The following is a 27,999-nucleotide window of genomic DNA, read 5'->3' on the forward strand; positions in this document are numbered from 1 at the left end:
TTATGTGATACTGAAGTCTTTATCATGTTAAGATGCTGAGATCGGGGGGTTGTCTGCTACAGCTGTTTTATCTAAAGTTACAAATTAAGGTAACAAGGCTGAAATAGCAAGAAACCAGGCCTAAGGCACCATAGAATTTGCACTGTAATGGATGTAGAAGGTAGAGGAGAGCACTTGGGATTCAGAAATTCTTTATTTTGGGGGTGTGCTTTACAGCATGCAGAATCTTAGTTCCCTGACCAGGGGTCAAACCTGTGATGCCCAAAGTGGAAGCGCAGAGCCCTAACCACTGGATCACCAGGGAATTTCAAGGATTCAGAAATTCGTGATTTGAATATTATACCATCTCTGTGACTCTGTGACTCTGGTCAAGTTATTTAGCATTTTAGTCTTTTTGAGCTTTGGCTTCTTCATTGATAAAAATTACACAGTAATAAACAGGGGCTTCCCTGGTGGCTCAGTGGTGAAGAATCCGTCTGCCAACGCAGGACACATGGATTGGATCCCTGATTCGGGCAGATGCCTTGGAGCAACTAAGCCTGTGCACCACAACTATTGAGCCTATGCTCTAGAGCCTGGGAGCTGCAACTACTGGATCCCACAAACCCAAGAGCCTGTGCTCTGCAATGAAAGAAGCCCCCACAATGAGAAGCCCCCACACTGCAACCAGAGCATAGCCCCTGCTCACTGCAACCAGAGAAAACCCCATGCAGCAGTGAAGACGCAGCACAGCCAAAAGTAAATAAATAAATGTTTTTAATTACATAGTAATAATACAGCCCACTTCACAGTATTGATTGTAAGGATCAAATCAGTCCAAGAAGGTAAAAGCCCTTTGAAACCAGAAAGCTACATTGTCATTGGCTATTATTCCAGCTGTTGACATATAATCCTTATTCACAATGTTTAATAAATAACTACAAATGAATGAGAATAAATGTATAGGTGAGTTCTCATAGCCACATCTTCTCACCACTAATAAAGGAAGGACTGATGTGATATGAACACTTTCAGATTAGAGTGGGTCTGAGAGTCAATAGAGTGAAGGGGAGCTCCAGGACCTGAGTATTACTGAAAACCCTGGATCACCCTTCCACCTAGCGCCAAAGAACTAAGAAGAAATAGCGCCAAAGAACTAAGAGGACAAAAGAAAATGGGCCAGGGGTCCTAAAGAGAAGTCCAAAAGAATCCAACCTTGCCCTAAAATAATGTTTATATTTTCCTGCTGGTATATACTGTTTGTGTCCATTCAAAATTCATATATTGAAACCCTAAACAGCAATGGAATATTTGCAGATGGGACCTTTGGGTGGTAATTAGTGTTAGTTGGTGATGGACAGGGAGGCCTGGCATGCTGCGATTCATGGGGTTGAAAAGAGACATGACTGAGCGACTGATCTGATCTGATCTGATCTGAGGTCATGAAGGTGGGGCCCTCATGATGGGATTAGTGCCCTTATAAGAAGAGATCAGAGAGCTTGTCTTTTCTCACTCTCTTCCACATGAAGACACAGTGAGAACTCAGCTGTCTACTCACCAAGAAAAGAGTCCTCTGCTGCTGCTAAGTCACTTCAGTCGTGTCCGACTCTGTGTGACCCCATAGACGGCAGCCCACCAGGCTCCTCCGTCCCTGGGATTCTCCAGGCAAGAACACTGGAGTGGGTTGCCATTTCCTTCTCCAATGCATGAAAGTGAAAAGTGAAAGTAAAGTCGTTCAGTCGTGCCTGACTCTTAGCGACCCCATGGACTGCAGCCTACCAGGCTCCTCCGTCCATGGGATTTTCCAGGCAAGAGTACTGGAGTGCGGTGCCATTGCCTTCTCTGAAAAGAGTCCTCACCAGGAACCAAATCAGCTAGAACCGTGATCTTGCACTTTCCAGCTTCCAGAAACATGAGAAATAAATTCTTGTTGTTTGTGCTACTCATTCTATGATATTTTATTATGGCAGCCTGAGCAGACTAAGCAGCAAACTAAGCAGACTAAGACACCTACTTCCCACAGAGTCCACAGTTTGGATACACTAGTAACAGCCTACAATGTCTGATGCACCAGCTGCTTCTGTATGTTTGTAAAGCACCCAGCAGAGCGCCTGGCACTGGCAGGCACTCAGTAAATATTAGCCATTATGATTTTCTGAGAAAGCATCTTGTTATAATGGAAAAAGTATGGGTTTCAGAATAAGATTGTTTTTTGAGATCTTGGGCAAGTTACTCTCAGAGTTTCAGATTCTTGATCTGTAAAATTGGACAGCATCTTGCAGGGTTTTTGTGATGATTCAGTGGGTGAAAGGACTTTCTTACACAGTAGGCACTCAACTAGTGGTAGCTCCTCAAAGCATTCCAAGAGTACAAGACTAACTTCCATTCAACATTTATAATGTATCAGGCACTGGGCTAGATGAAGCAATGCCAGAGTTAGGACTTTTACCAAAGAGAAAAGAGATTTTAAACTTCAGGAATATAGGATTCATTTTGTAGCAGCTCCTTCCACAGCCTCTAGAAAGCCTCCCCAAGATCATGGCAATCTTCCCCCAGCCCAATCAGGAGTCAGCCTGTATTCTGAAAATACCAACAGTCCCAAGATCTCACAACCTCACTCAGAAGGATTCTTCAATCCCTACAACTGTAATTTCCACTGGTCTTTTCTTTTTTTTTTTTTTTTAGGTTGCACTTGGTCTTCGCTGCTGTGCACAGGCTTTCTCTATTTGCAGTGAGCAGAGGCTACTCTTCTTTGTGGAGCACAGGCTCTAGGCACACAGGCTTCAGTAGCTGCAGCTCAAGGGCTCTTTAGTACAGTCTCAGCAGTTGTGGCACATGGGCTCAGTTGCTCCAAGGCACGAGGAACCTTTCCAGATCAGGGATCGAATCCATATCCCTTGCATTGGCAGGCAGATTCTCATCTACTGTACCACCAGCAAAGTCTAAATTGCCATTGGTCTTCACAATATTATTCCCTTTGTTAAAAAAAATTCTCAGTGACTAACTTCTTACTCCTAATGGGAATCAAGTCCAAATCTCTTAATCTGATGGAAAAGACTAGCTACTATCAAACATAAGTCCCCAAATGTTAGTGCTTTTACAAAATAGAAATTGATTTTTTTCGTCAAGTGAAATCCAAAACACATGTTCCTGATTCAGTTCAGTTCAGTCACTCAGACCCCATGGACTGCAGCAACCCAGGCCTCCCTGTCCATCACCAGCTCCTGGAGTTTACTCAAACTCACATCCATTGAGTCGGTGATACCATCTAACCATCTCATCCTCTGTCTTCCCCTTCTCCTCCCACCTTCAATCTTTCCCAGTGTCAGGGTCTTTTCAAATGAGTCAGTTCTTCCCATTAGGTGGCCAAAGTATGGGAGTTTCAGCTTCAGCATCAGTCCCTCCAATGAATATTCAGGACTGATTTCCTTTAAGAAGGACTGGTTGGATCTCCATGCAGTCCAAGGGATTCTCAAGAGTCTTCTCCAGCACCACAGTTCAAAGACATCAATTCTTTGGTGCTCAGCGTTCTTTATAGTCCAACTCTCACATCCATACATGACTACTGGAAAAACCATAGCCTTGACTAGACGAACCTTTGTGGGCTAAGTAATGTCTCTGCTTTTTAATACACTGTCTAGGTTGGTCATAACTTTTCTTCCAAGGAGCAAGCATCTTTTAATTTCATGGCAGCAGTCACCATCTGCAGTGATTTTGGAGCCCCCGAAAATAGTCTGTCACTGTTTCCATCTATTTGCCATGAACTGATGGGACCAGATGCCATGATCTTAGTTTTCTGAATGTTAAGTTTTAAGCCAATATTTTCACTCTCCTCTTTCACTTTCACAAGAGGCTCTTTAGTTCTTCTTCGCTTTATGCCATAAGGGTGGTGTCATCTACATATCTGAGGTTACTGATATTTCTCGCAGCGATCTTGATTCCAACTTCTGCTTCATCCAGCCCAGCGTTTCTCATGATGTACTCTGCATATAAGTTAAATAAGCAGAGTGACAATATATAGCCTTAAGCACTCCTTTCCCAATTTGGAACCAGTCTGTTGTTCCATGTTCAGTTCTAACTGTTGCTTCCTGACCTGCATACAGATTTCTCAAGAGGCAGGTCAGATGGTCTGGTATTCCCATCTCTTTCAGAATTTTCCACAGTTTATTGTGATCCACACAGTCAAAGGCTTTGGCATAGTCAATAAAACAGAAATAGATGTTTTTCTGGAACTCTCTTTTTTTTTAATGATCCAACGGATGTTGGCAATTTGATCTCTGGTCCCTCTGCCTTTTCTAAATCCAGCTTGAACATCTGGAAGTTCACAGTTCAGGTATTGTTGAAGCCTGGCTTGGAGAATTTTGGGCATTACTTTACTAGCGTGTGAAATGAGTGCAACTGTGCAATAGTTTGAGCATTCTTTGGCATTGCCTTTCTTTGGGATTGGAATGAAAACTGACCTTTCCAGGCCTGTGGCCACTGCTGAGTTTTCCAAATTTGCTGGCATACTGAGTGCAGCACTTTCACAGCATTATCTTTTAGGATTTGAAATAGCTCAACAGGAATTCCATCACCTCCACTACCTTTGTTTGTAATGATGCTTCCTAACTTGACTTCCACTTGACCTCGCACTCCAGGATGTCTGGCTCTAGGTGAGTGATCACACCATTGTGATTATCTGGGTCGTGAAGGTCTTTTTTGTATAGTTCTTCTGTGTATTCTTGCCACTCTTCCTAATATCTTCTGCTTCTGTTAGGTCCATACCACTTCTGTCCTTTATTGAGCCCATCTTTGCATGAAATGTTCCCTTGGTATCTCTAATTTTCTTGACGAGATCTCTAGTCTTTCCCATTCTATTGTTTTCCTCTATTTCTTTGCATTGATCACTGAAGAAGGCTTTCTTATCTCTCCTTGCTATTCTTTGGAACTCTGCATTCAAATGGGTGTATCTTTCCTCTTCTCCCTTACCTTTCACTTCTCTTTTTTTCACAGCTATTTGTAAGGCCTCCTCAGACAACCATTTTGCCTTTTTGCATTTCTTTTTCTTGGGGATGGTTTTGATCCCTGCCTCCTGTACAGTGTCACGAACCTCCATCCATAGTTCTTCCAGCACTCTGTCTATCAGATCTAATCCCTTGAATCTATTTCTCACCCCACGTATAATCATAAGGGTTTTGATTTAGGTCATACTTGAATGGTCTAGTGTTTTCCCTACTTTCTTCAATTTAAGTCTGAATTTGGCAATAAGGAGTTCATGATCTGAGCCACAGTCAGCTCCCAGTCTTGTTTTGCTGACTTGTATAGAGCTTCTCCATCTTTGGCTGCAAATAATATAATCAATCAATCTGCTAATTCCTGATTAGCAGACAGTTCTTTGCTGAGTACTGATTCAGGGATCTAAGTTCCTTCCAACCTGTAACCCCGCCATCTTTAACATTTAACCTTCGGATCACTGTGCATAAGGTCCTATGCGTGAAACTAAAAAGGAAAGAACATGAAGGGTTTCCCTTGGGAGGTTTCACAAGCCAGGTGTGAAAGTGCAACACATCAGAGAGAAACCAAAAACTGCGGTCCATCTTTATGTCCAGGAAAAAGAAGGAAAGAGATTCTGATAAATACATAGGAGGCTCTGCTTTACCTGGCATTCAGGGTTCTCCACACCCTGGCTTAAACTTACCTATCATACTTGATACCATTACCTAGACATGTGCATTAATCAGCTTTGCTGCTATAACAACCAATCTCAAAATCTCAGCGACTGACAGCAACAGAGATTTATCTCTAACTTATGTACATGTAAGCCAGCTCTTCTCATCAGGGACTCAGGCAAAAGGAACAGCCCTCATATGGGATATGCCCATTCCAGCGGCAGAGAAGAACAAGAAAGTATAAATTCACACGCTCAAACATGGCATGAGTCACATCTGTTCACATTCCATTGGCCAAAACATGAAAAATGATCAAGTCCGAAGTCAGTGAAATGAGGGGACTTCCCTGTTGATCCAGTGGCTCCATGCTCCCAAAGCAGGGGGCCCAGTTGGGTCCCTACTTGAGAAACCAGTTCCCCCATGCTGCAGCTAAGAGTTCACATGCCACAGCTAAGACCTGGCACAGCCAAGTAAAAAATGTAAACACTAAAAAAGCAAAGTCAATAAAATGAGGCATGTACTCCTTCCACAGGAGATACTGCAAGCCACATGGCAATGGGCAGAGAAGGAGAAAGTAAATAATCTCAAATAATAAAGTCAATCTAATATGGCCATCTTCCACCTAGAGTACCTGACAGACATTACTAATTAATCCTAGCTCTGTTTCCTCAGAACCCTCAACACAACATTTCAAGCAGTCATTACCAATAATCTGAGTTTGGAGGAGAAAAGGTGAAATTGATGTGCAGTTCTTATGTGACTTCCTTGCTGTGCTGTGCTTAGTTGCTCAGTCGTGTCCGACTTTTCGGGATGGGGATTAGCCAGGCAACAGTACTGAAGTGGGTTGCCATGTCCTCCTCCAGAGAATCTTCCCAACCCAGGGATCAAACCCAGATCTCCTGCATTGCAGGCAGATTCTTTACCACCTACCAGGGAAGCCCATGTGACTTCCTAGGCTCCAGAAAAAGTTATACATTCCCACTGCCACATCTTTGCTTCAGCCTGGCATAAGCTTATCCTTTTCAGATCCCATTCTATTCAACAAAATGTACTGAATACCTAGCACACTGCCTGACACAGCTGTTTGCTGAATTAATGTTTCACATCACCTCACACCGTGTACACAAATGTTCAGTAACACTTGTCCACTGAATAACAGCACTGTTCATTAGAACCAAGGGAGTTAGTACTCCAGGAGTTGCTGGGGTGGTAATAAGGTGTATCGACTAGTTTTGCTTGAATCCTAGTCCTACCACTTACTAGTTGGATGACCCCAGATAAGTCCCTTAAATTGTCTGTGCCTCAGTTTTTATCATATGGAAAATGGAAAACGGGGATAATAATAAGGTCTATATATAAGGCCAAAAAAGATGTCCTTTTCATTACAGGGGACTGGAATGCAAAAGTAGGAAGTCAAGACACACCTGACGTAACAGGCAAATTTGGCCTTGGAATACGGAATGAAGCAGGGCAAAGACTAATAGAGTTTTGCCAAGAAAATGCACTGGTCATAACAAACTCCCTCTTCCAACAACACAAGAGAAGACTCTATACATGGACATCACCAGATGGTCAACACCGAAATCAGATTGATTATATTCTTTGCAGCCAAAGATGGAGAAGCTCTATACAGACAGCAAAAACAAGACCAGGAGCTGACTGTGGCTCGGACCATGAACTCCTTATTGCCAAATTCAGACTTAAATTGAAGAAAGTAGGGGAAACCACTAGACCATTCAGGTATGACCTAAATCAAATCCCTTATGATTATACAGTGGAAGTGAGAAACAGATTTAAGGGACTAGATCTGATAGATAGAGTGCCTGATGAGCTATGGAATGAGGTTCGTGACATTGTACAGGAGACAGGGATCAAGACCATCTCCATGGAAAAGAAATGCAAAAAAGCAAAATGGCTGTCTGGGGAGGCCTTACAAATAGCTGTGAAAAGAAGAGAAGCGAAAAGCAAAGGAGGAAAGGAAAGATATAAACATCTGAATGCAGAGTTCCAAAGAATAGCAAGAAGAGATAAGAAAGCCTTCTTCAGCAATCAATGCAAAGAAATAGAGGAAAACAACAGAATGGGAAAGACTAGAGATCTCTTCAAGAAAATCAGAGATACCAAAGGAACATTTCATGCAAAGATGGGCTCGATAAAGGACAGAAGTGGTATGGACCTAACAAAAGCAGAAGATATTAAGAAGAGATGGCAAGAATACACAGAAGAACTGTACAAAAAAGATCTTCACGACCCAGATAATCACGATGGTGTGATCACTCACCTAGAGCCAGACATCTTGGAATGTGAAGTCAAGTGGGCCTTAGAAAGCATCACTACGAACAAAGCTAGTGGACTTGATGGAATTCCAGTTGAGCTATTCCAAATCCTGAAAGATGATGCTGTGAAAGTGCTGCACTTAATATGCCAGCAAATTTGGAAAACTCGGCAGTGGCCACAGGACTGGAAAAGGTCAGTTTTCATTCCAATCCCAAAGAAAGGCAATGCCAAAGAATGCTCAAACTACCGCACAATTGCACTCATCTCACACACTAGGAAAGTAATGCTCAAAATTCTCCAAGCCAGGCTTCAGCAATATGTGAACCATGAATTTCCTGATGTTCAAGCTGGTTTTAGAAGAGGCAGAGGAACCAGAGATCAAATTGCCAACATCCGCTGATCATGGAAAAAGCAAGAGAGTTTCAGAAAAACATCTATTTCTGTTTTATTGACTATGCCAAAGCCTTTGACTGTGTGGATCACAATGAACTGTGGAAAATTCTGAAAGAGATGGGAATACCAGACCACCTGACCTGCCTCTTGAGAAATCTGTATGTAGGTCAGGAAGCAACAGTTAGAACTGGACATGGAACAACAGACTGGTTCCAAATAGGAAAAGGAGTATGTCAAGGCTGTATATTGTCACCCTGTTTATTTAACTTATATGCAAAGTACATCATGAGAAACGCTGGACTGGAAGAAACACAAGCTGGAATCAAGATTTCCGGGAGAAAATATCAATAACCTCAGATATGCAGATGACACCACCCTTATGGCAGAAAGTGAAGAGGAACTAAAAAGCCTCTTGATGAAGGTGAAAGTGGAGAGTGAAAAAGTTGGCTTAAAGCTCAACATTCAGAAAACGAAGATCATGGCATCTGGTCCCATCACTTCATGGGAAATAGATGGGGAAACAGTGGAAACAGTGTCAGACTTTATTTTTTGGGGCTCCAAAATCACTGCAGATGGTGACTTCAGCCATGAAATTAAAAGATGTTTACTCCTTGGAAGGAAAGTTATGACCAACTTAGATAGCATATTGAAAAGCAGAGACATTACTTTGCCAACCAAGGTTCGTCTAGTCAAGGCTATGGTTTTTCCTGTGGTCATGTATGGATGTGAGAGTTGGACTGTGAAGAAGGCTGAGCACTGAAGAATTGATGCTTTTGAACTGTGGTGTTGGAGAAGACTCTTGAGAGTCCCTTGGACTGCAAGGAGATCCAACCAGTCCATTCTGAAGATCAGCCCTGGGATTTCTTTGGAAGGAATGATGCTAAAGCTGAAACTCCAGTATTTTGGCCACCTCATGCGAAGAGTTGACTCATTGGGAAAGACTCTGATGCTGGGAGGGATTGGGGGCAGGAGGAGAAGGGGATGACAGAGGATGAGATGGCTGGATGGCATCACCGACTCAATGGACGTGAGTCTGCGTGAACTCCGGGAGTTGGTGATGGACAGGGAGGCCTGGTGTGCTTCGATTCATGGGGTTGCAAAGAGTCGGACACAACTGAGTGACTGATCTGATCTGATCTGATATATAAGACTGTTGTATTAATTGGAAAAATCCTTAGCATGGTTTTGTTGTTGCTGTTGTTCAGTCGCTAAGTCAAGTCCAACTCTTTGAAACCCCATGGACTGCAGCACCCCAGACTCCTCTGCCCTTCACTATCTCTCAGAGTTTGCTCAAATTCATGTCCATTGAGTCAGTGATGCTATCTGACTATCTAATCATCTCATCCTCTGCTGCTCCCTTCTCCTTTTGCCTTCAATTTTTCCCAGCATCAGGGACTTTTCCAGAGTCAGCTCTTTGCATCAGGTGGTCAAAGTATTGAAGCATCAGCTTTAATGTCACTCATTCCAATGAATATTCAGGGTTGACTTCCTTTAGGATTGACTAGTTTGACCTCCTTGCAGTTCAAGGGACTCTCAGGAGTCTTCTCTAGCACTACAGTTCAAAAGCATCAATTCTTTGGCACTCAGCCTTCTTTATGGTCCAACTCTCACATCCATACATGACTACTGGAAAAACCATAGCTTTGACTATACAGACCTTTGTCAGCAAAGTGATATCTCCTCTTTTTAATACACCGTCTAGGTTTGTCATAGCTTTCCTTCCAAGGAGCAAACGTCTTTCAGTTTCATGGCTGTGGTCATCATTTAAACACATTGTAAACACCAAATAAATGAAGTTATTATTTCTAGCTCCAGCTAAAACTGAGTTTTCCTATAAGCCTTTATTCTGGGTGGAAGACAAAAACCAAGAACTACTGAGACTTGAGTCCCTGGACAGGCCTCATTCTGCGTCCACCCCAGGACCTTGAGCCATCTCAGCAACCAGCAGCTTGTTCCCTAACTCATAAATCCTGACTAATGACACAGACATGTCACTTTAATGTTTGTGAAGCCCAATGACTTATTGTTAAGTGCTTGGACATCTTCAGATGAAAGGCACCCAAGGGCAAGCACCAGATATCCTTTTCAGTCATAAAAGCAAAATACTACCCCCAAACTTGGAAAAGGCAGAGGCTCCATAACTTAATGCAGGAGAGAATTAAAGCAGGCACCCAGAAAGTGCAAATCAATTCTTAGACTGTAATTCCTTTTTACAGAGACAGACACAGAGAGATCATTCTGAATGTCTCAGACTACTTGGAGGGTCCAGAGTGCACAGGGGAAGCAGGATACCCAAGTCTTCAATAAAACTCGGGGTGTGGAAGGAATGTGAATCTTTCACCTCTCCTAAACAAAAACAGGAGCAACAATATGTCTCTTATCCTAAATTTAAGCCAGTTAAGAGGCTTGGACAAAGTAGTCCCCTAAGTGGCTTTTTCTGGTGTGTGTGGCCCGTCCTGAACTATGCCAGGTTTCCTTTCCAACTTGAACTTCATCTTACCCCCTACTCCCCCAACCACCACGTTAGACAATGGATCCTCCTGGACCTAGAGGCCATTCCAGGGATGCCAGGCCAGGATTGTATTGGCAGACCTCTGGCACTGAGACCTTAAAGTTGGAAGAAAAAAAAAAGTCGTCAGTGGTGCCCAGCACATAGTTTTTGCGGGGCTGTCCCTGATGTTGAAGCAGAGAAACTACTGCCATAGATATTAGTTTCCTATCCCCTAAACGGTAGGGTCGCCGTGATGTAATGGCAAGGACACTCGGAGTCGTGCAATCCTAACATCTCATAGCTTTGATACTTTAGACCGGTTCCGTAACCATTCTGGGCTTTGGCTTCTACATCTGTAGAGAGTGGATAACAAAACTTCCTATCTCACTTGTTGTGTTAAAAGTAAACGAAAGAGGAAAAAAAAGTAAACAAGAGGGTGTACCAGAACGCTTCGGCCGGCTCTCAAGAATTGTACAAGGGGAGTCAGAGCCGTAACTCCTCCCCACCCCCTAAACACGCACATTACCAACCAGCAGTCGCCGCTAATATAGCTTGCCCCCTCCCAAGGCATCTTGGGCCGTGAAGTCCTTTGGTGGCCACACCCTCGTTGGCTGCAGTGGAAGTGAGAACTACGCCTCCCAGGATGCAGCGGTGAGGCAGCCACCAAGGCCGCCCTCTACTCCGCCCTCCTTACGCACAGCCTCTTGGGATATGTAGTCCCAGTTCTGCGCTGGTTCAACAGGAAAAAAAGTGCAGGAGAACCACAAACCCCAGAAGCCCTCGCGCCCACTCGTCTCCCTCCCTCTCGGAGTCCGAGTGCTGTTTTTGTTGTTGGTGAAAGGTGAGGGAACAGCTGATCCGTCTGTGGGGTAAGAAAACTTGGCCTAATTTGGGGGCGATCTTATGGGGGGTCACCCCACTTTCCAATCTGTGAAAGGATCATCGAAGGGAACCGTAGAAGGGGGAGCAGGAGCGTTTGAGCGTTAACACTTTCCGTACTGGAGAAGCCATCCCCACTGTTTCGGGAGTTCTTGGTCTCATGGGGGGCCTGATCACGGGGGTGCCCTCTTACGGCTCTTGCCTCCCTCTCAGTCCTTCTCTATAAAGCGTGATACGCTTAAGGGAACTCGAGGGAGGCTGAAGTCCGCTCGTTCTCGGCCCAGCAAGACTTGGCCCCACAAACCTTCCCTTTCCCCTTACCCTCTACGCTGCTCCCCTCAACCAGTCCAAAGGCCTTCACTACGCTGGATCCGTGGGGAGGGAAGCCTTCCAAGATGTAGAATGTCAAAGAACTCTAGAGCCCTACAGCGTGGTGGGGGGATGGGAACCCCCCACCCCTACCCCCGCAAACACCTGAATCTGGCTACACATACACACCTTAGGTGCCCATAACTCTCTTTCAAACCTGGGGGATATTTCCAGCTGTTATGAATTTTGTGGGGAATATTGTCTTGGGTGCCCAGGACAATGTCTTTGAGAACAATTCAGCCCCTTTTAGAAAGCCAGAATTGTATTGAAGGGGAAAAAACATAGACTAGTTTTCACTAGGGATTTTTCAGAGATGAAAATAAAGAGACACCTCTTGTTGTCAATTAAGTCTCCATTTTGGAGGGAGAAGTAGCTCCATTTTACAGAGCTGGCCCACCTTCCCTTCTCTACTGAGTTTCTGTCTTTTAAAGTCCCTGCCCACCTGACTTAAGCCTGGTGTGGGTTTGTGATGTTTGAGGGTGTGCACATGACTAGTGGCTGTGGTTGACACAGGACTCAGTTCAGTGGGCTGGAGATGAGAGTTGATGAGGGCCATCTCACAGTCCTCCGCTGCAGAGTTCTCTTGATTATTGTTACCTTTCCTCACTCTACCCTCACATTTTCCAGTGAACTCTCCTCACCCAACTTAGAACACCTTTCTTCTTAATCCCATCCTATAGCATGCCTCCAACTACCAGTCCAAGCAGATGGAAGGGTTCAGACATTTAGAATTGAGGCTAAGGGGAACAGAGAAAATGAGGGGGAAGGGGAAAACTAGAGATGGGTTAACAGTCAAACCCGTAGGTTTTGAGCCCTGCTCAAGACCTGAAGAAAAGAATGTGAGGTTCTTTTTGAACTGTTTCTCTTCCTCTCAACATTATGTGTACATTTCCCCGTTCCAAGGGCCCATACTTCCAGGCTGTCCCTACTGGGGGTGGGGCCCCCACATTCCATCTCCCCACAGCACCACATTCCTACTGAGTGTTCCACCTCACCCTTGAAGCAGCCACCTCCAGAATTCTTGACTTTCTGGAGTAATAATTGAGGGAGAGAACCTGTATTTCCATCCTTTCCCTTTGTCTCTTGGATAAGAGTACAGGCTTTATTATTATTATTATTATTATTCATGGCATAAGACAGGCAAGAGATGGGAAGAGAGGGTGAGAGTTCACAGGCTTCAGGATTGGTCAGCCACATTGCAGCTCCAAAGACTGGCTTGTTACTTTCAGAGATGGCTGCTGTTTTCAGGTGTCATAAGTCATTTCTGGGTACAGCTGGACTGAGCAAGGAGACCTGCTCAGGATGAGGGAGGGCCCACACCTCAGTTGGAAGTTGAATTCAAGAGCCAGAAGATGTGAGGGATGGGGTGAGGAGATGGAGGCTGAAGAATTTGGAATATCCAAGGCTATTAAGAAATGGAAAAGAAGGGACTGACTTCAGGAAGCAGATTCTGGGGTACTGAGGCTTGGTCAGTGAGGCTGTGAAAAGGGAGCAGAAATTAGATCTTAATTCTAGGAAAAGCTTATGACTCAGAGGGTGCAGTGTGAGACAAGATGTGTACCGACCACAAAGGCCAGGCCAATGCCCTAGAAAAAAGATTGATACCTTTAAAGAGTCCTGTAACTCACAAGGGTTGGAAACCAGATACACCTTCATCTCTAGGGGCAAGGGCTGTGGGTGGGTAGGGACAGAGTTGTGGGACAGAGAGGTAGAGGGGAGAGACTTTTTAGGATATTAAATCTTTGTTTCACAGGAGGGCAGATAGCTCGAGACCAGAATGGAAGAGTCATCACTAAGCCGGGCACCATCCCGGGGTGGAGTCAACTTTCTGAATGTAGCCCGGACCTACATTCCCAACACCAAGGTGGAATGTCACTACACACTCCCGCCAGGCACCGTGCCCAGTGCCAGTGACTGGATTGGCATCTTCAAGGTATCCCTAGATCCCCTTTGGGCTCAGGTTTATGGGTCCTGGGTGGTTTGGAATAAGGGGAATGACTTGGTTTCTGGATTCGCAACCTCATAATGATAGGGAAGAAGGGAGAAGGATGTCAGAAATGGCTAAGGCCATCTGTGTAAGCAAAGCCCACCTTCTCCCTATCTTAACCTTGCTCTCTCCTGACACACTAGCATCCCTCCACTTTCCCTGTCTCTCAGCATCCTTGCCACAGCCACACCATCCTGCCCGCCCCCATTCAGTCCCTCAGCCCTTTGCACTATCCAGAGCTGGGAGGTGCATCGCCATACCCTTCTTCCACTGTGGGCTCTGACAGGTGGAGGCTGCCTGTGTCCGGGATTACCACACATTTGTGTGGTCTTTGGTGCCTGAAAGTGTTACTGATGGTTCTCCCATCCACGCCAGCGTCCAGTTCCAAGGTACAAGGAAGAGGAAAAATCGGGAGGGAGGGGTCAAAGGGATAGAGTTTGGAAGAGGGTAATGGGTTCACCAGATATATTAATAGAATCATGGGCTTTTCACAGCATCAGGGGTTCAGACATGAAAGGAACAGTAAAGGGCCAATAACGCTGCCTCCTAAGAAAAAAGGAGGGGACTCCTCCTGTGGAATTAGGAGGTAGGGAAGAGGGGAAAAGTGGCTTCGTATTAAGAAGATGCTCATTAGATTCTAAAAGTGTCAAATCTCAGCTCTAATACTTACAAGCTGTTTGACCTTGGGCAAATTACTTACCCTATCTGTGTCTGTTATCGTAACAGTAAAAGGGGATGCCTGGCTTATAGGAACAATATGAAGATTTAAAATGATACAGATAAAGCTGTTAATACAGTGCCTGGCACATAATGGGTACTCAAAAAAATGATAACTAGTGTTGTTACTGGGTTTCCCTAGTGGCTCAGTGATAAAGAATCACCTGCCAGTGGAGGAGATCTGGGTTCAATCCCTGGGTCGGGAAGATCCCCCGGAGGAGGAAACGGCAGGCCACTCCACTACTGTTGCTTGGGATGTCCCATGGACAGAGGAGCCTGGCGGGCTATGGTCCATGGGGTCGCAAAAGAGTCGGACATGACTTAGCAATTAAACAACAACAACAGCATTGTTGTTATTGTTGTTGTTATTAAAGAGGGTAGGTTTGGGCAAGAGAGGAAAGAGAGGGCGAGGCAGAAAGGAGGGAAAGAGTATGCCAGGGATCAGAAGTAGCCTGTGGGAGACGAGAGGAGAGAAAACAGTCTATAGAACAGGGAGCAAGGGGCTGGAGCCAAAGACAGTGGCTAATAAGATACACCAAGGGGAAGAGGGTCTGCTGAGCACCTGAGGGCCTGGCATCATACTGGGGTCCTGGGTCTGTACTTTTCCCCACAGCCAGCTACCTGCCCAAACCTGGAGCCCAGCTCTACCAGTTTCGCTATGTGAACCGCCAGGGCCGGGTGTGTGGGCAGAGCCCCCCTTTCCAGTTCCGAGAGCCACGGCCCATGGATGAACTGGTGACCCTGGAGGAGACTGATGGTGGCTCTGACATCCTGCTGGTTGTCCCCAAGGCAACTGTGCTGCAGGTGAGAAGAGAGCAGCAGAGCTGCTCCCGGGCAAGGGTGTGGGAGGATACCGTTGCAGGGGGCCCCTCCCACTTCCCTGCCCTCGCTGTAGCCTCAGCTGTGACCTCATTGGGAGTTACCCAAAGCCTTGCCTACAGGAAAGTCTCAGTCCGATACTCACAACCACGTAGGGTAGGAAAGCAGACCACCCACAGGCCAGCATCACTCAGTATTTCCTAAGAACTTTTTGAACCTCCTCCTTCTGGGGCTTCATCCTTCCCTGGACTCTGGAGGAAGCTGCAGAGGGTGGAGGGAGGCTCCTTGGGGAAGGAACGTTCCAAGGGAGGGAAGGATGAGACCCATTTCCAGGATGAGTGAGGAGGGAGAGCAGATCGGTAGGGCCCCAGACCTGTGGAGCAGCTACCCACGTGTGGCTCTTCAGCACTTGAAATGTGACTGGTCTAAACTGAGATGTTCTGAATGGATAAAATAGACACTGGGTTTTGAAGACCTAGTATTAAAAAAAGAATGTAAAAGATCTCAATAATGGTTTATATCAATTCCATGTTGAAATGATAACATTTTTGATCGACTGGATTAGATGAATGAATTCCATCTGTTTCCTATTATTTTCCTTAAGCGTCTACTAGAAAATTTTAAGTTATATATGTAGCTTGTATTATTTTTCTATTGGACCAAATAGAGAAGAATTAGGGACAGGAGGCAGATGTTAGCAAGGAAGACTTCGGAAGGAAGGGGAAAGAGAGGGCCTGATGGGGAGGACGTCCATGCCCCAGACAAGAGGACAGGCCTGGGGAAGGCTCAGAAGGTGGGAATGAGTAGTTTGAGATTTACGCAAACTCCTGCCCTCTGGAACCCTCTAAGCTTATGGAATCACCAGAAGGATGGGAAGAAGATACTCATATCTTACGTAAGTCAGCGGTGGGTGAACTCCTACCCACTTTCTGTTTTTACATTCATTTTTCTTATTTAAACCTTCCAACAATCCAGGCTAGGGAATCACATGACAGATGAGGAAAGAGACTCAGAGAAATTAAGTACTTTGTTAAGGTCACCTAGCTAGTAAAAACAAAAATCATACTGGAGATTTAAACCCACATCTGTCTGACTCCAGAACAAATAGGGTAAAATTAGGGGAGCCATCCCTTTTGTCTGTGTGGATTGAGAAAGACTTCTGCCAGGTGAGGAGTTCCTGCCATTGCTGGGCAAAGAAGGGGCAAGACCTCGGGGACAAAAGAGAAGAGGGGTGGGCAGTAAGAGTTCGGGGAGCCCATGTGTGATGGGAGGTGGGCAGGATTTGGTAGCACACCAGGCCTCCCTGACTCTCCCCTTTATAGCCTGTACTGATGTAACTTCCCCACCCTGACACGCATCTGCAGAGTGGTGGGGACAGGACCTTGGAATGGGTGCTTTGCAGGCAGAACCCAACTTCTCATCCTGTCCCCCGTAGAACCAGCTGGATGAGAGCCAGCAAGAGAGGAATGACCTGATGCAGCTGAAGCTACAGCTGGAGGGGCAGGTGACAGAGCTGAAGAGCCAAGTGCAGGAGCTTGAGAAGGCTCTGGCAGCGGCCAGGCAGGAGCATGCGGAGCTGGCAGAGCAGTATAAGGTGGGAGCTGGGCCGGTGGGGGGAAGGTCCTGGCTGCCTACCTGGGGTCCAAAATCTAAACCCAGTAAAATGAAGACAGTGAAAGGGAGATGTTAGTGGGCTCTTAATGGTTCTGGCATCAAAGATACAGGCTGAAGGGCTCACAAGTAGTAGTAAACTGGCTGTGATGGGAGACTTGTCCCAAAATGGTAGTGAGACTCAGTTCTCTGAGTCATAGGAGTGCTGAGATAGGGTGGAGGTGGCCATCTTCACTGGAAGGGGATGTGTCCTTACAGTTTCTTCTTCAAGGAAGGTGACTTGTAAATGTAAAAGATTTTACATTTACAAGGGTAGATGGGTAGGTAGTCAAACTTAGGATTCTACTCCTAAGCCTTTAGTCCACTCATTGCGAGGTGAGTCTCAGCTTCTCTCTTCTTGGGGAACCTTAATTCCAGGGGCTTTCCCGGTCCCACGGGGAGCTCACAGAAGAGAGGGACATCCTGAGCCGACAACAGGGAGACCATGTGGCCCGCATCCTGGAGCTGGAAGAGGACATCCAGACCATCAGTGAGAAAGTGCTGATGAAGGAGGTGGAGCTGGACAGGTGAGGCACCCTTTCCGCCCCATTACTTCCCTTCGTTTCCTGTGACCCTCAATCCTCAGCCTCCTGTGTCAGGCAGGCAAGACCTGCCTGATGGTTTCTCCTTCCCTTCTCAACTTCACTCAGGGTATTCCAGTTCCTAAAGATATCTCTGTCTGCCAAGCTCTCTTCCATCTTTCAGAATAGGAATACAACCTATTCTGTATTCCTTACCTTTAGAAATAATCATTAGTATTTATTGTGCAGCGAAGGTGAAGCAGGAGCTAGGAGTGCAGGATTTGGAAGAACGGAATGGATAGAATGGTCCAGGCAAGATAAGAGAGGGTGGGTTTCAGATTTTACTTCAGCAAAGCATAAGATTAGACTCTGTTCTCATTATTAGGAAATGTTAGAACTGGTGATCAAGAAATGTTATGGGATCTTTGCCCTGAAAACAGGTACAAATCATAGAACCTTAGCATTGGGAGAAATGTAATGTATTTAAGAGGGTATGTGAGGGAAGATCACTGCCTCAGAAGGTGGCCTCTTTATCAGAAAGCCATCATTTTTTTTATCTCTTGTGTCATATTTACTCTGCTGTAGCTTTCCTGATTGGTCCTGGTGTAGACCTCTGGAGCCACATAGAATAAATTTCTATCTTCTGCTAGACAACTATTCTCTGTACCATATAGCACAAATATTGGCCACCTCCCTTGCCTCTCCTTCAGATTTTCACCAGGAGAAACACTTCTTTCATCAAATGACATAATTAAGTTTCTTTCATTCAGTGCTGGTAGATTTAATATCTTTTTAAAAACTCTTTGGAGAAAAGCAGCATGCTATCCAAGACCCAGAGTAAAAAGTGAGTTGGTCCCTAAGGCCTCTTCAGTCTAGGATGTGTTAGTCTTGCCCTAGGGAGATACTAAATGTCTAGGTTCTAAATCATGGAATAGAAACGTTGGGATCAAACCAAGCACCTGGAAAAGATCAGGGACTGTCTAGACCAGGGGTCAGCAAACTGTGGCCCACATGCCAAATCCAGCCTACCACGTGGTTTTGTATAGCCCTCAAGGTAAGAATGGTTTTGACAATTTTTAATGCTTGAATAACAAAAGAGTAGTTATATTATGTGACATGTGAAAATCAAATGAAATTCAAATTCCAGTTTTCATAAAAACTTCATTGAGACAGCCAGGCTCATTCATTTACATCCTGTCTATGGCTATTTCCACACTCCCGTGGCAGAGTTTAGAGGTTGCCACAGAGTCCACACAGCCTGCAGAACTAAAATACTTACTCTCAGGCCCTTTACCGAACACATCTGCTGACTTCTGACCTAAATCAAAAGTTTGTCATTAACGATGACTGGCCCCAGATGTCTACAAAAATCTGGGTTCCAGTCTCTTGATTGAGTGCAGACAACTGGGAAGCCATCAGCAGAGCTTCCCTCAAAGAGACACACAGAGAGGAAGGAACAACTGTCTACCCCCAGACTGCGCTCCAAAGCCAGCAATCTCAGATACCTGGGGCTTAGACCTAGAATTTGGGTGTCCCAGAGAGGTGGTGTTCTGGGCTAGACGAGCCCCAGCAGAAGGGCTGATGACAAAGTCTGAGTCTTTTTGTTCCTTCTCTGGAAACCGATAAGTCACCTGACATTGTGTCCACCACTCACAGGGTTAGAGACTCGGTGAAGGCCTTGACTCGGGAACAAGAGAAGCTCCTTGGGCAGCTGAAGGAAGTGCAGGCAGACAAGGAGCAAAGCGAGGTAAGGCTCCAAGTTGGTTTGCTCTCTCAGTTGTCCATCCCATGTTTTACTATAAACTTACTTCTACAAATTCAGATGTATAACATTTCCTTATAAAATGATGAAAGCAATTAGATAATTTTGATGGATACCAAACTTTGAAATTGGAGGTTATGGATGACGGTTTTGTTGGCCTCAGCAGCTAACCTGTTTCTGTATCGTGTGTGGTTATACAGTATTGAGTATACCTTGAGTCTCACATACAGACCAGTACAAATGATCATTTTTAAGCTTCTGCCTTGCAATCTCAGTTCACTCTTCACGTCAATAGAAAATACAGTTGAAATTTTATTCTGAGGTTTTCACAAAAATGGATTAACCTGGAAGCACATGTCAGTGCCTGGGGCTCTCCAGTGTGCTAACATGTGAGTCTATACATTGTCTTCCAACATCATTTTTCATAATTTGGAAGAAACTGAAATCAAATATTGAAGCTTCCAAATGACTTCATCAGAACCCAAGGATGGAGAAGCATCCATCCTGTGGGCTGCTAGGGAGAGAATAGAACTGCACATGGCACCAAGGTGTCCAGCCTGAACGACTTGGGACGGAGTTAGTACCATGGACAGAAACAAGTGGCAAGGACGGGGTGGAATGGGAGGTGGAATATGGCGAGTGTGAGAGCCCACACCACATCCAAGTTGAGTTTTGGTCTAAAAGGAAGCGTAGGGGAGCAGACATGAGGCATGGGATGCCTAGATTCACATAAGACCCCAGGCTGTGCCACTGGAGATGGGACGTTCAGGATTGAGTTGCTTTGTGCTGAGAACCCAGGAAGGGCTGGCCAGGGCTGACAGTTTGAGTTTGTGTTAAATCTGAGGAGTGGAACCTTGGCTTTTCTCATCACAGAGGTCCATCTGCCCAGTCACCCCAAATATGTATTCCCTTTCCTTACCTCCTCTCCACCTCCACCAGGCTGAGCTCCAGATGGCACAGCAGGAGAACCGCCGCTTGAATTTGGAGCTGCAGGAGGCCAAGGACCGGCAGGAGGAGCAGAGTGCTCAGGCCCAGCGACTGAAGGATAAGGTGGCCCAGATGAAGGACACCCTCGGCCAGGTCCAGCAGCGGGTGGTGAGTGAAAGCCCTGGGCAACAGGAAGCAGCAAACGTTCCAGGGCTGGTTGTAAACAAATAGGGGGAAAGGCATGGCTCAAGACTAAAGAACCCAGGCCTGAGGTCCTGATGCAATGGGGGACAGGAAGGAACCTAGTTGTCTTCCTGGCTCAAGAGATGACTGCTGGGAGCCCTGATTCCATCTCCTCCTCTCTCCCGAGGCTGAGCTGGAGCCCCTGAAGGAGCAGCTTCGAGGGGCCCAGGAGCTTGCAGCCTCAAGCCAGCAGAAAGCTGCCCTTCTTGGGGAGGAGTTGGCCAGCGCAGCGGGAGCCCGGGACCGCACCATAGCCGAGCTGCACCGCAGCCGTCTGGAGGTGGCCGGAGTCAACGGCAGGCTGGCTGAGCTCAGTCTGCACTTGAAGGAGGAAAAAAGCCAGTGGAGCAAGGAGCGGGCAGGGCTGCTGCAGAGTGTGGAGGTAGTGGGATGGGGGATCTGCAGGTTCCTGGTCACTACTGCCCCCACCTCAGTGTGGTCAAATCCCCTGGGGGGACAGAAACAAGGGTGAGAACCTTCATGGACTTAGGGGTGAGGAGGGCCCATGAGGGAGGGATATTCACTGTCCCGGTGTGGCCCCTCCCTGCAAGGAGTGTCCAGTTCCTGATCTTCATAGCACCTGCCTTTGTTAACATCTTGATTCAGATACATGTTCCACCCTACGCCCCAGCCCTGCACGATACCCATTCCTACTCAGCAAGGCACCTTGCTCTTAGAGCCCTTCCTTCTTTCAAGGAATGAGGAAGGCAAGAAGGGAAGATGTCTCTAAATGGCTCCAAAACATTCAGTCCAATAAAGAAGAGACACAGTGAGGAATGGCGCTGTTACCAGTGGCATCCCTTACCCTTAACGTCCCGTTTGCTTCTTCGGCATCTCCAGGCAGAGAAGGACAAGATCCTGAAGCTGAGTGCAGAGATACTTCGATTGGAAAAGGCAGTGCAGGAGGAGAAGACTCAGAGCCAAGTTTTCAAGACTGAACTGGCCCGGGAAAAGGACTCTAGCCTGGTGAGGCACCCAGCCTCCCCAGAGCCCCAGGCGGGGCCTCCCTAGGCATCAGTGCCCCTTCCCTCTGCCTTGGCTGTGGGCTCAGAAGTGCTGAGCACTCACTTCCCTGGTAGGCGGCATTCCACTTGCAGGCCTCCCATCCCTCATTGGTCGGAAGCCTGCCATGTGCCTTTCTGCTCTCGGCACACATTCTGGGCCCAGTGGGGATGACTCAGGAGAATTCTAGGGTGGCCCTTCTCTGACCACGGCCTCTGCACCCCAGCCCAGAGGCAGTCCTCCCAGTCCCCACTTGGGAGGTGGAGGCAAGGACTCGGGTGAGTCTCCTGCGGTTGAGACGGGGCTCTCGGAGGAGGAGAGTCAGGCCTCCCGTGTGTCGGGGCAAGCAAGGAGTGAAAGCATGAGGAGTCGTGGTTCCACGTTGTGGCATCCAGGTTCTAGGAGGCACGTTCTAGGCTCCAGATTCCATCTGGCCCTTTCCCCCAAGGTGCAGCTGTCAGAGAGCAAGCGGGAGCTGACAGAGCTGCGCTCAGCGCTGCGTGTGCTCCAGAAGGAAAAGGAGCAACTACAGGAGGAGAAGCAGGTGAGAGCCCAGAAGCGCCCCTGGATGCCTGAGAGGAGGACCGAGGGCTGGAAGCTCGGTGTCTTCTTGTCGTCTCTCGACTTAGAGACGGGCATCAGTAAGAAGGGCCCAGAGGCTAAAAATGGGACCATGGCTCCTCTTAGAGGCCTACCTGGCAGGATAGGGGAGGGTTGCTGGGGGAAGCAGGGTGGGCATGGCGGGGTGGAAATCTGCCTTAAACCCTCCCACCTTTTGATGAAGGCATCAAATTCTCAGGAGCTCAGAGATCACCCTGGACGAGGGGAAGGCTTTGTGGGGCTGCCTGGTTCATACCTTCTCAGCCTCTCACACTTCTCCCCACTTCCAGGAACTGCTGGAGTACATGAGAAAGCTGGAGGCCCGCCTAGAGAAGGTGGCTGATGAGAAGTGGAGTGAGGACCCTGCCACAGAGGACGAGGAGGCCGCCGTGGGGCTGAGTCTGTACACCCACAGTCTTGTGACACCCCCACCCAACTCTCCCTCCCCATGTGACCCTCTGGGAGCAGCCTCTGCCCTCCGTGTTTTGCCTTCTTCCTTCCCAGACCCTGGTCCCTGATTTGCTAACTATATTTTTCCTCCAGAGAAGCCAGAGCTGATCCAACCCTCTTTCTTCTCTGCCTGCTCCCTTGCCTACAGGCTGTCCAGCAGCTCTGACAGACTCAGAGGACGAGTCTCCAGAAGACATGAGGCTTCCACCCTACAGCCTGTGTGAGAGTGGGGACCCGGGCTCCTCCCCTGCCACGGGGCCGCGAGAGGCTTCTCCCCTCGTGGTCATCAGCCAGCCAGCTCCCATTGCTCCCCAACTCTCAGGGCCAGCTGAGGACAGTAGCTCAGACTCGGTGAGCAGAGAGGAGAGACTGAACAGGGGCAGGGACAAGGGGTAGGCCCAATCCCAAGTGGCCCAGCCTGCAGATCAGGGAGCTTTAGCTATACAGGGCTCTCTTTCTCTTGGAGGAGAGCAAGGAAGGCCCAGGCTGTCTTTAAGGCCACCCAGTAGACACCACCCCAAAACCCAGTGTGACCCAATAGCTCACTGCTGCCACCCCCTCTTCCCATGCCTGTTTTTTTCCTGTGCACCAACCCCCATCCAAATGCTTCTCCTGGGACTTCCCTGGCAGTCCAGTGGCTAAGACTGCTCACTCCCAGTGCCCAGGTTCCATCTCTGGTTGGGGAACTGCGTCCTACATGCCATGATTAAGGCCCAGTACAGCCAAATAAATTAACAAAAATAAACATTAAAAAAAAAAATGCTTCTCATGCCCCACTCTTACTGCAGCCCTCTTAACAACCTCGGCCTAGTCTGCTCGTCCCTTACCTGCCCCAGCACTCTGCTTCCCCCGTCTTGGGACATTACCCCAAGACTCAGCCCTATCCCTTTGGTGCCCAGGAGGCTGAAGATGAGAAGTCGGTCCTGATGGCAGCTGTGCAGAGTGGGGGTGAGGAGGCCAACCTGCTACTTCCAGAACTGGGCAGTGCCTTCTACGACATGGCCAGGTGAGTGCTCAAGGGGGCAGACAGCAGGGAGGATGCCCGTGGAAAGGGCACCCAGGTGAACAGTCCTCATGCGCTTCCACCACCTCCCTCTTCTTGGCCCCAGCTAAGAAAAGGAGATGTAGCTGTGTTGACGCAGAGAATGACCCAGCACCCCAGATCACTGGTGCCTTCAGGCAGCCCTCCCCAATCCTATCAATGCACATGCGCACTCGGGCCCTGCCTTTAACTGGCTTCTGTGTTGTTCTAGCACCGTCCTCTGCAGAGCCCAAATTGCCCTGCATCCCCCCTCTCCTGCCCCTATGCCTTCCCCAGCCACCAGGTAAGTGCCTAGGCTCTGTCAGGGGTTGAAGGGAGGTGACCAAGGCCCCCAGGGACAGGAACAGAGAGAAGACTGGGGTCCAGCATCCCTCTGATCACCCCGCAGATGCTGTCGCTCCTCTCTGACTCCCCTGGGCAATCCTTTGGGTGGCGGATTCAGGTATCAGATTGTGCCCCGCCCGCACCCCCCGCCACCCGCCTTCCCTTTTCCCCCTGCAGGTCAAGAGGGGAAGGTAGGGAGGCAAGAGAGGTTTTATCGTCCAGCCCCCAGCTTCTCCTGGATATGAGATGGGCTCGGGGCAAGGAGGAGGTGATGCTGTCATCCTTCCAGGCTGGAGCAGGAAGATGAAGGACGATGTCAGACTCATTTTCAGCCTCATTAGGCAGCAGACGGAGATGGAGGGAGGAGAGCAGGGGGTTGGGGGAAGGGCTGTGTACTGGAGCAACCAGCAGGGACTAAAGAAAAGAGGGCACGGGGGAGCCTGGAAGCTAAGGCTTCCAGTGCTGTGGGGAGAGGGGACTGTGAGAGGCTTGGAGAGGACGTTAGGAACAGGGTCATCTGGGAGCCCCCGTGTGTGGGTCCCCCTCCCTGAGATCCAAAAGCCGAGAAGGCAGCAGAGCATGCCCACCCTCTCTTTCCCCTCTGTCTTTCTCTAGTGGCTTTGCTGTGGGTCCCTTGACAGAGGCCAGCACTGGGGGCCCTGCCACCCCGCCGTGGAAGGAGTGTCCTATTTGTAAGGAGCGCTTCCCAGCCGAGAGTGACAAGGATGCCATGGAGGACCACATGGATGGACACTTCTTTTTCAGCACCCAGGACCCTTTCACCTTTGAGTGACCCCACCCCCCACTCCCAGTCCACACACAGACACACACTTACACACATACACACACTCATGCATAGACATACACTTAGATTTCATGCCTCTTTTCCAACACCCTCCACTCCATGATATTCTGTTGCCTGAAAACACCCCAGGCTCCCCAACATCATCCTCTCCCAGCTGGCTCTTCTGTCCAGGCAGGGGTTCCTTCTTGGAAGCAGTGGCTGAATTTACTCCCTGAAAGCGGTTTTGGAGGAACCAAGATGGAGGAGGCCTTCTCTAGGGGAAATGGAATCACCCCCTCCTGGCTCCGGTTGCTTCTGTTAGTCACACCAACCACTGCACCACCACCACCACACACACTCACACTCTCTGATGCCCCAAAGCCAATTCCTGGGGCACGCCCCCCCGCCTTTTGTTCGGGGTCTGTGTTTGTTTACCTGAGTTCTCTCTGGGGCCTGCATTGACATCATGACCTCTTTAGGTCTCTTCCGGTTCTGAGCTTCTCTGGTTCCTCCTCCTGTTCCCCCGCTGCCTTCCATACCCCAACCCAGCCTTTTCCATACCATTAGATATAAGTTTGGAGGTTTCTTTTGTATTTTTGAGGTTTTCTGTACTTTATCTCCTGTCCCTCTCCACCACCATCCCCCAGGGTCCTCACATGGAAAGAAATAATGTACTTGTGCCTTCTCTGAGGGATGGGGGAACAAATGGTCCCAGGTGTCCCCACTTGCCAGCCCTCCCTCGCTCACCACATCCCCCTTCAGCAATAAGAGCTCCCCCCACATTGCTCTCCCCCTGCCAGTAGTTGAACAAATATATTTATATGATATGTATAACTATTCTAATAAAATGTGTTCTTATCATGAGGTGTGACTAGAGCAAAAATGCTCAAGACCTCTGGCTCTTAGACCTTGGTGGAGGGAAGAGGAAGAGAGGAAGGGCCCCCCCCGGCCAGCCCCATGCCTTAGGGAGGAGGCTAGCAGTATTTTTCCATGATGCCTCCTGATACGCTGGCCACCGGTGGGAAGTGAGGAGAGAGGAACCTTTGTCTCAGATGGGGGTCTGGTTGGGGAACACTGCAGTGCAGGAGGGGGCAAACTGAGGGGGAGGGGAGGGTTGTTCCCAGGTGGAGCAATGTGGGACCTGGGATATGGGCCGAGGTGTGTGTCTCGAAAGTAGGGTGAAGTTTCCACCGCTGAGACCTTTACTCTCCAGCCTTCACTGTACCTGAGCCAAAGGACAGACATTACTCCCGTTAAGAGTACACCCCTTTGAGTATCAGCTTGGTAAAAAATGTCCTAAACCTATCTCTAGAATTATTTGAATTTCTCCCAACCCTGCCTCCCTCTCTCCCTCTGTTCCAATCGTCAGATACATGCAGACTCTACAAACACAAAAACACATTCATCCACCCTAACTAGCTTCACAGGCTAGACAGACACACACGCAGCATCACAAAGCATGAATTAAGGACCCACGTGCTCACCAAGGCTCTCGGCAGTACCCGGCATTAGCCGTGTCTACAGCCCACTGTTCTCCACTCCAGTTGCTGTCTTATCAGCCACCCTCCATTCCCTTCAGGGCCCATGGATGGGCCACCCCCACCATTCCCTCTCTGCATCCACCTGAAACCTTCCTTGCCCACCCCCTTCCAGCCCCACCTGGGTGACATCTTACATCCTTCCTTCTCTCACGTTGCTGTCTCCTAGCAACCCCATCTCGTTCCCTGAATCCCTTCCAAGGAAATTAGAGATAATGGATCTCTCCTCTCTCCATCTCTACTCCTCTTTATTGATCCTCCTTTAATGAAAGTTAATTATAACAATGATTTAATTAATAGAATCCCTCTCTTCCTTTATTGCTTCCCGTATTAAGACTATTAATAAATACGAGCTGGGCTGACAGAGGCATCCATCACCCGCCTGGGATTCCCCCAACCCTCCTTTTTTCCTCCCCCTTATCCCCTCCCTCTCTTGGCCTATAAACTTGCCGGGGTAGTGGGGGTTAATCAGAGAGGAATTATGAGCCAACATCCCCAGCAGGAGGTGCATTTAATGAAATCACTTGTGATTTATGTCTGGGGGAGGTTGGAGAAGGAAGAATCTGGAACCCAGACATCCTGCTTCTAGAAAGGTACCGCCCCCCCAGTGCAAAAGAGGAGGAAGCAAAGCAGAAAGAGGGACCCAAGGCCTTTACTGCCACCCCACAGCCCCTGCAAAGCCACACACACCCTGGCAGGAGCCACAAGGGTAGCTGCACAAGGCCATCGCCACAGAGGCTGCCAGACTTAAAGTGCTTCTGAGGAGTGTAGTGTAAGTTTCGCTCTTTCCCACCTCCACAGCTACATAGGCCATTTTCACCTCTTTCCCTTCTCCCCAGCCCAGTTCTGCTTCACCTTCCCAAGCTACTCCGCACTCTCCTCCTTCATGAGGCTTCCCCAGTCCCTCATCAGACCCCTCAACCTGGGCATCTAGAATTTCCAGCCCCTCCTTTCTCTGCCCTTAGTATGTCTTCTGGTGTGTAGTCTGCACCTTCAGACTAGGAGTTCCCTGGAAATGTAGAATGATTTCTCTTCCTCACTTATGATTTTCCTACCCCAGGTGCCAGTGCCTGACACGGGGCGCTCAGGGGAGAGTAATTGACTGCACAGGCAGGGAAGGAAGACAGCTGGGTTCCCATCAGAGTTTTCTCCAGCTCATGGTGAGGTATTTGGCAACTCAGCCTTCCTACTGTTCCCCTCCTGTAATGGATCATCTGTCTTCCTCTGCTTCCCAGTACTCTTGCAGAAAGTGATGGACCTGAATGGGCTCAGACCAAGTAGCAGCAAATAGGAACTCAGGTGTCAGTATTTGGGGAGGGATGAATGAGTCCAAACATCACTCCCCCCTTACAGAAGCTCAGTGGCGGCCTGTTACCTACAGCAATGCAATGTGTGCAGTCGGGGCACTTCACCAACTCGCCTTTCCATTTCCTACCCTACCCTGGGGAACCCTGGACTCCAGTTTTACAGAACCACTCCACAGAAATAGGCACTGCTTTTGTATGCCTCTGAGCACATGCTTTTGCCTCAAAAGACACCTCCTCATGAAGCCTTTCTTCATCCCCTTCATTATCCTCTGAGGTACCACATGCTAGCA

At 48.1% G+C, this 27,999-nt stretch overlaps 1 protein-coding gene across 3 annotated transcripts; it reads left to right on the forward strand.

Annotated features, from left to right (window-relative positions):
• Window positions 1–11,615: 11,615 nt before the first annotated feature.
• CALCOCO1 (calcium binding and coiled-coil domain 1) lies at window positions 11,616–25,728 on the forward strand. 3 transcript variants are annotated; one of them, XM_010804858.4, is made up of 16 exons: window positions 11,616–11,657; window positions 13,790–13,969; window positions 14,310–14,412; window positions 15,354–15,544; window positions 16,995–17,153; window positions 17,588–17,736; window positions 19,387–19,477; window positions 20,432–20,587; window positions 20,790–21,044; window positions 21,503–21,628; window positions 22,113–22,208; window positions 22,555–22,663; window positions 22,863–23,065; window positions 23,614–23,720; window positions 24,145–24,198; window positions 24,696–25,728. In XM_010804858.4, the coding sequence occupies exons 2-16, from the start codon at window positions 13,814–13,816 to the stop codon at window positions 24,871–24,873; spliced, it is 2,133 nt and encodes a 710-aa protein (XP_010803160.1). In that variant the 5' UTR covers window positions 11,616–11,657; window positions 13,790–13,813; the 3' UTR covers window positions 24,874–25,728.
• Window positions 25,729–27,999: the final 2,271 nt, after the last annotated feature.

Source organism: Bos taurus, chromosome 5 (assembly GCF_002263795.3).
Source record: "Bos taurus isolate L1 Dominette 01449 registration number 42190680 breed Hereford chromosome 5, ARS-UCD2.0, whole genome shotgun sequence".
NCBI lineage: Eukaryota > Metazoa > Chordata > Mammalia > Artiodactyla > Bovidae > Bos > Bos taurus.

Bases quoted from the DNA above. Each gene is read 5' to 3' on its own strand.
- CALCOCO1 (XM_010804858.4), top strand. From the start codon at position 13,814: ATGGAAGAGTCATCACTAAGCCGGGCACCATCCCGGGGTGGAGTCAAC. The intron at 17,154-17,587 runs GTGGGAGCTGGG...CCTTAATTCCAG, and splicing joins AGCTGGCAGAGCAGTATAAG to GGGCTTTCCCGGTCCCACGG. The intron at 21,629-22,112 runs GTGAGGCACCCA...CTTTCCCCCAAG, and splicing joins GGGAAAAGGACTCTAGCCTG to GTGCAGCTGTCAGAGAGCAA.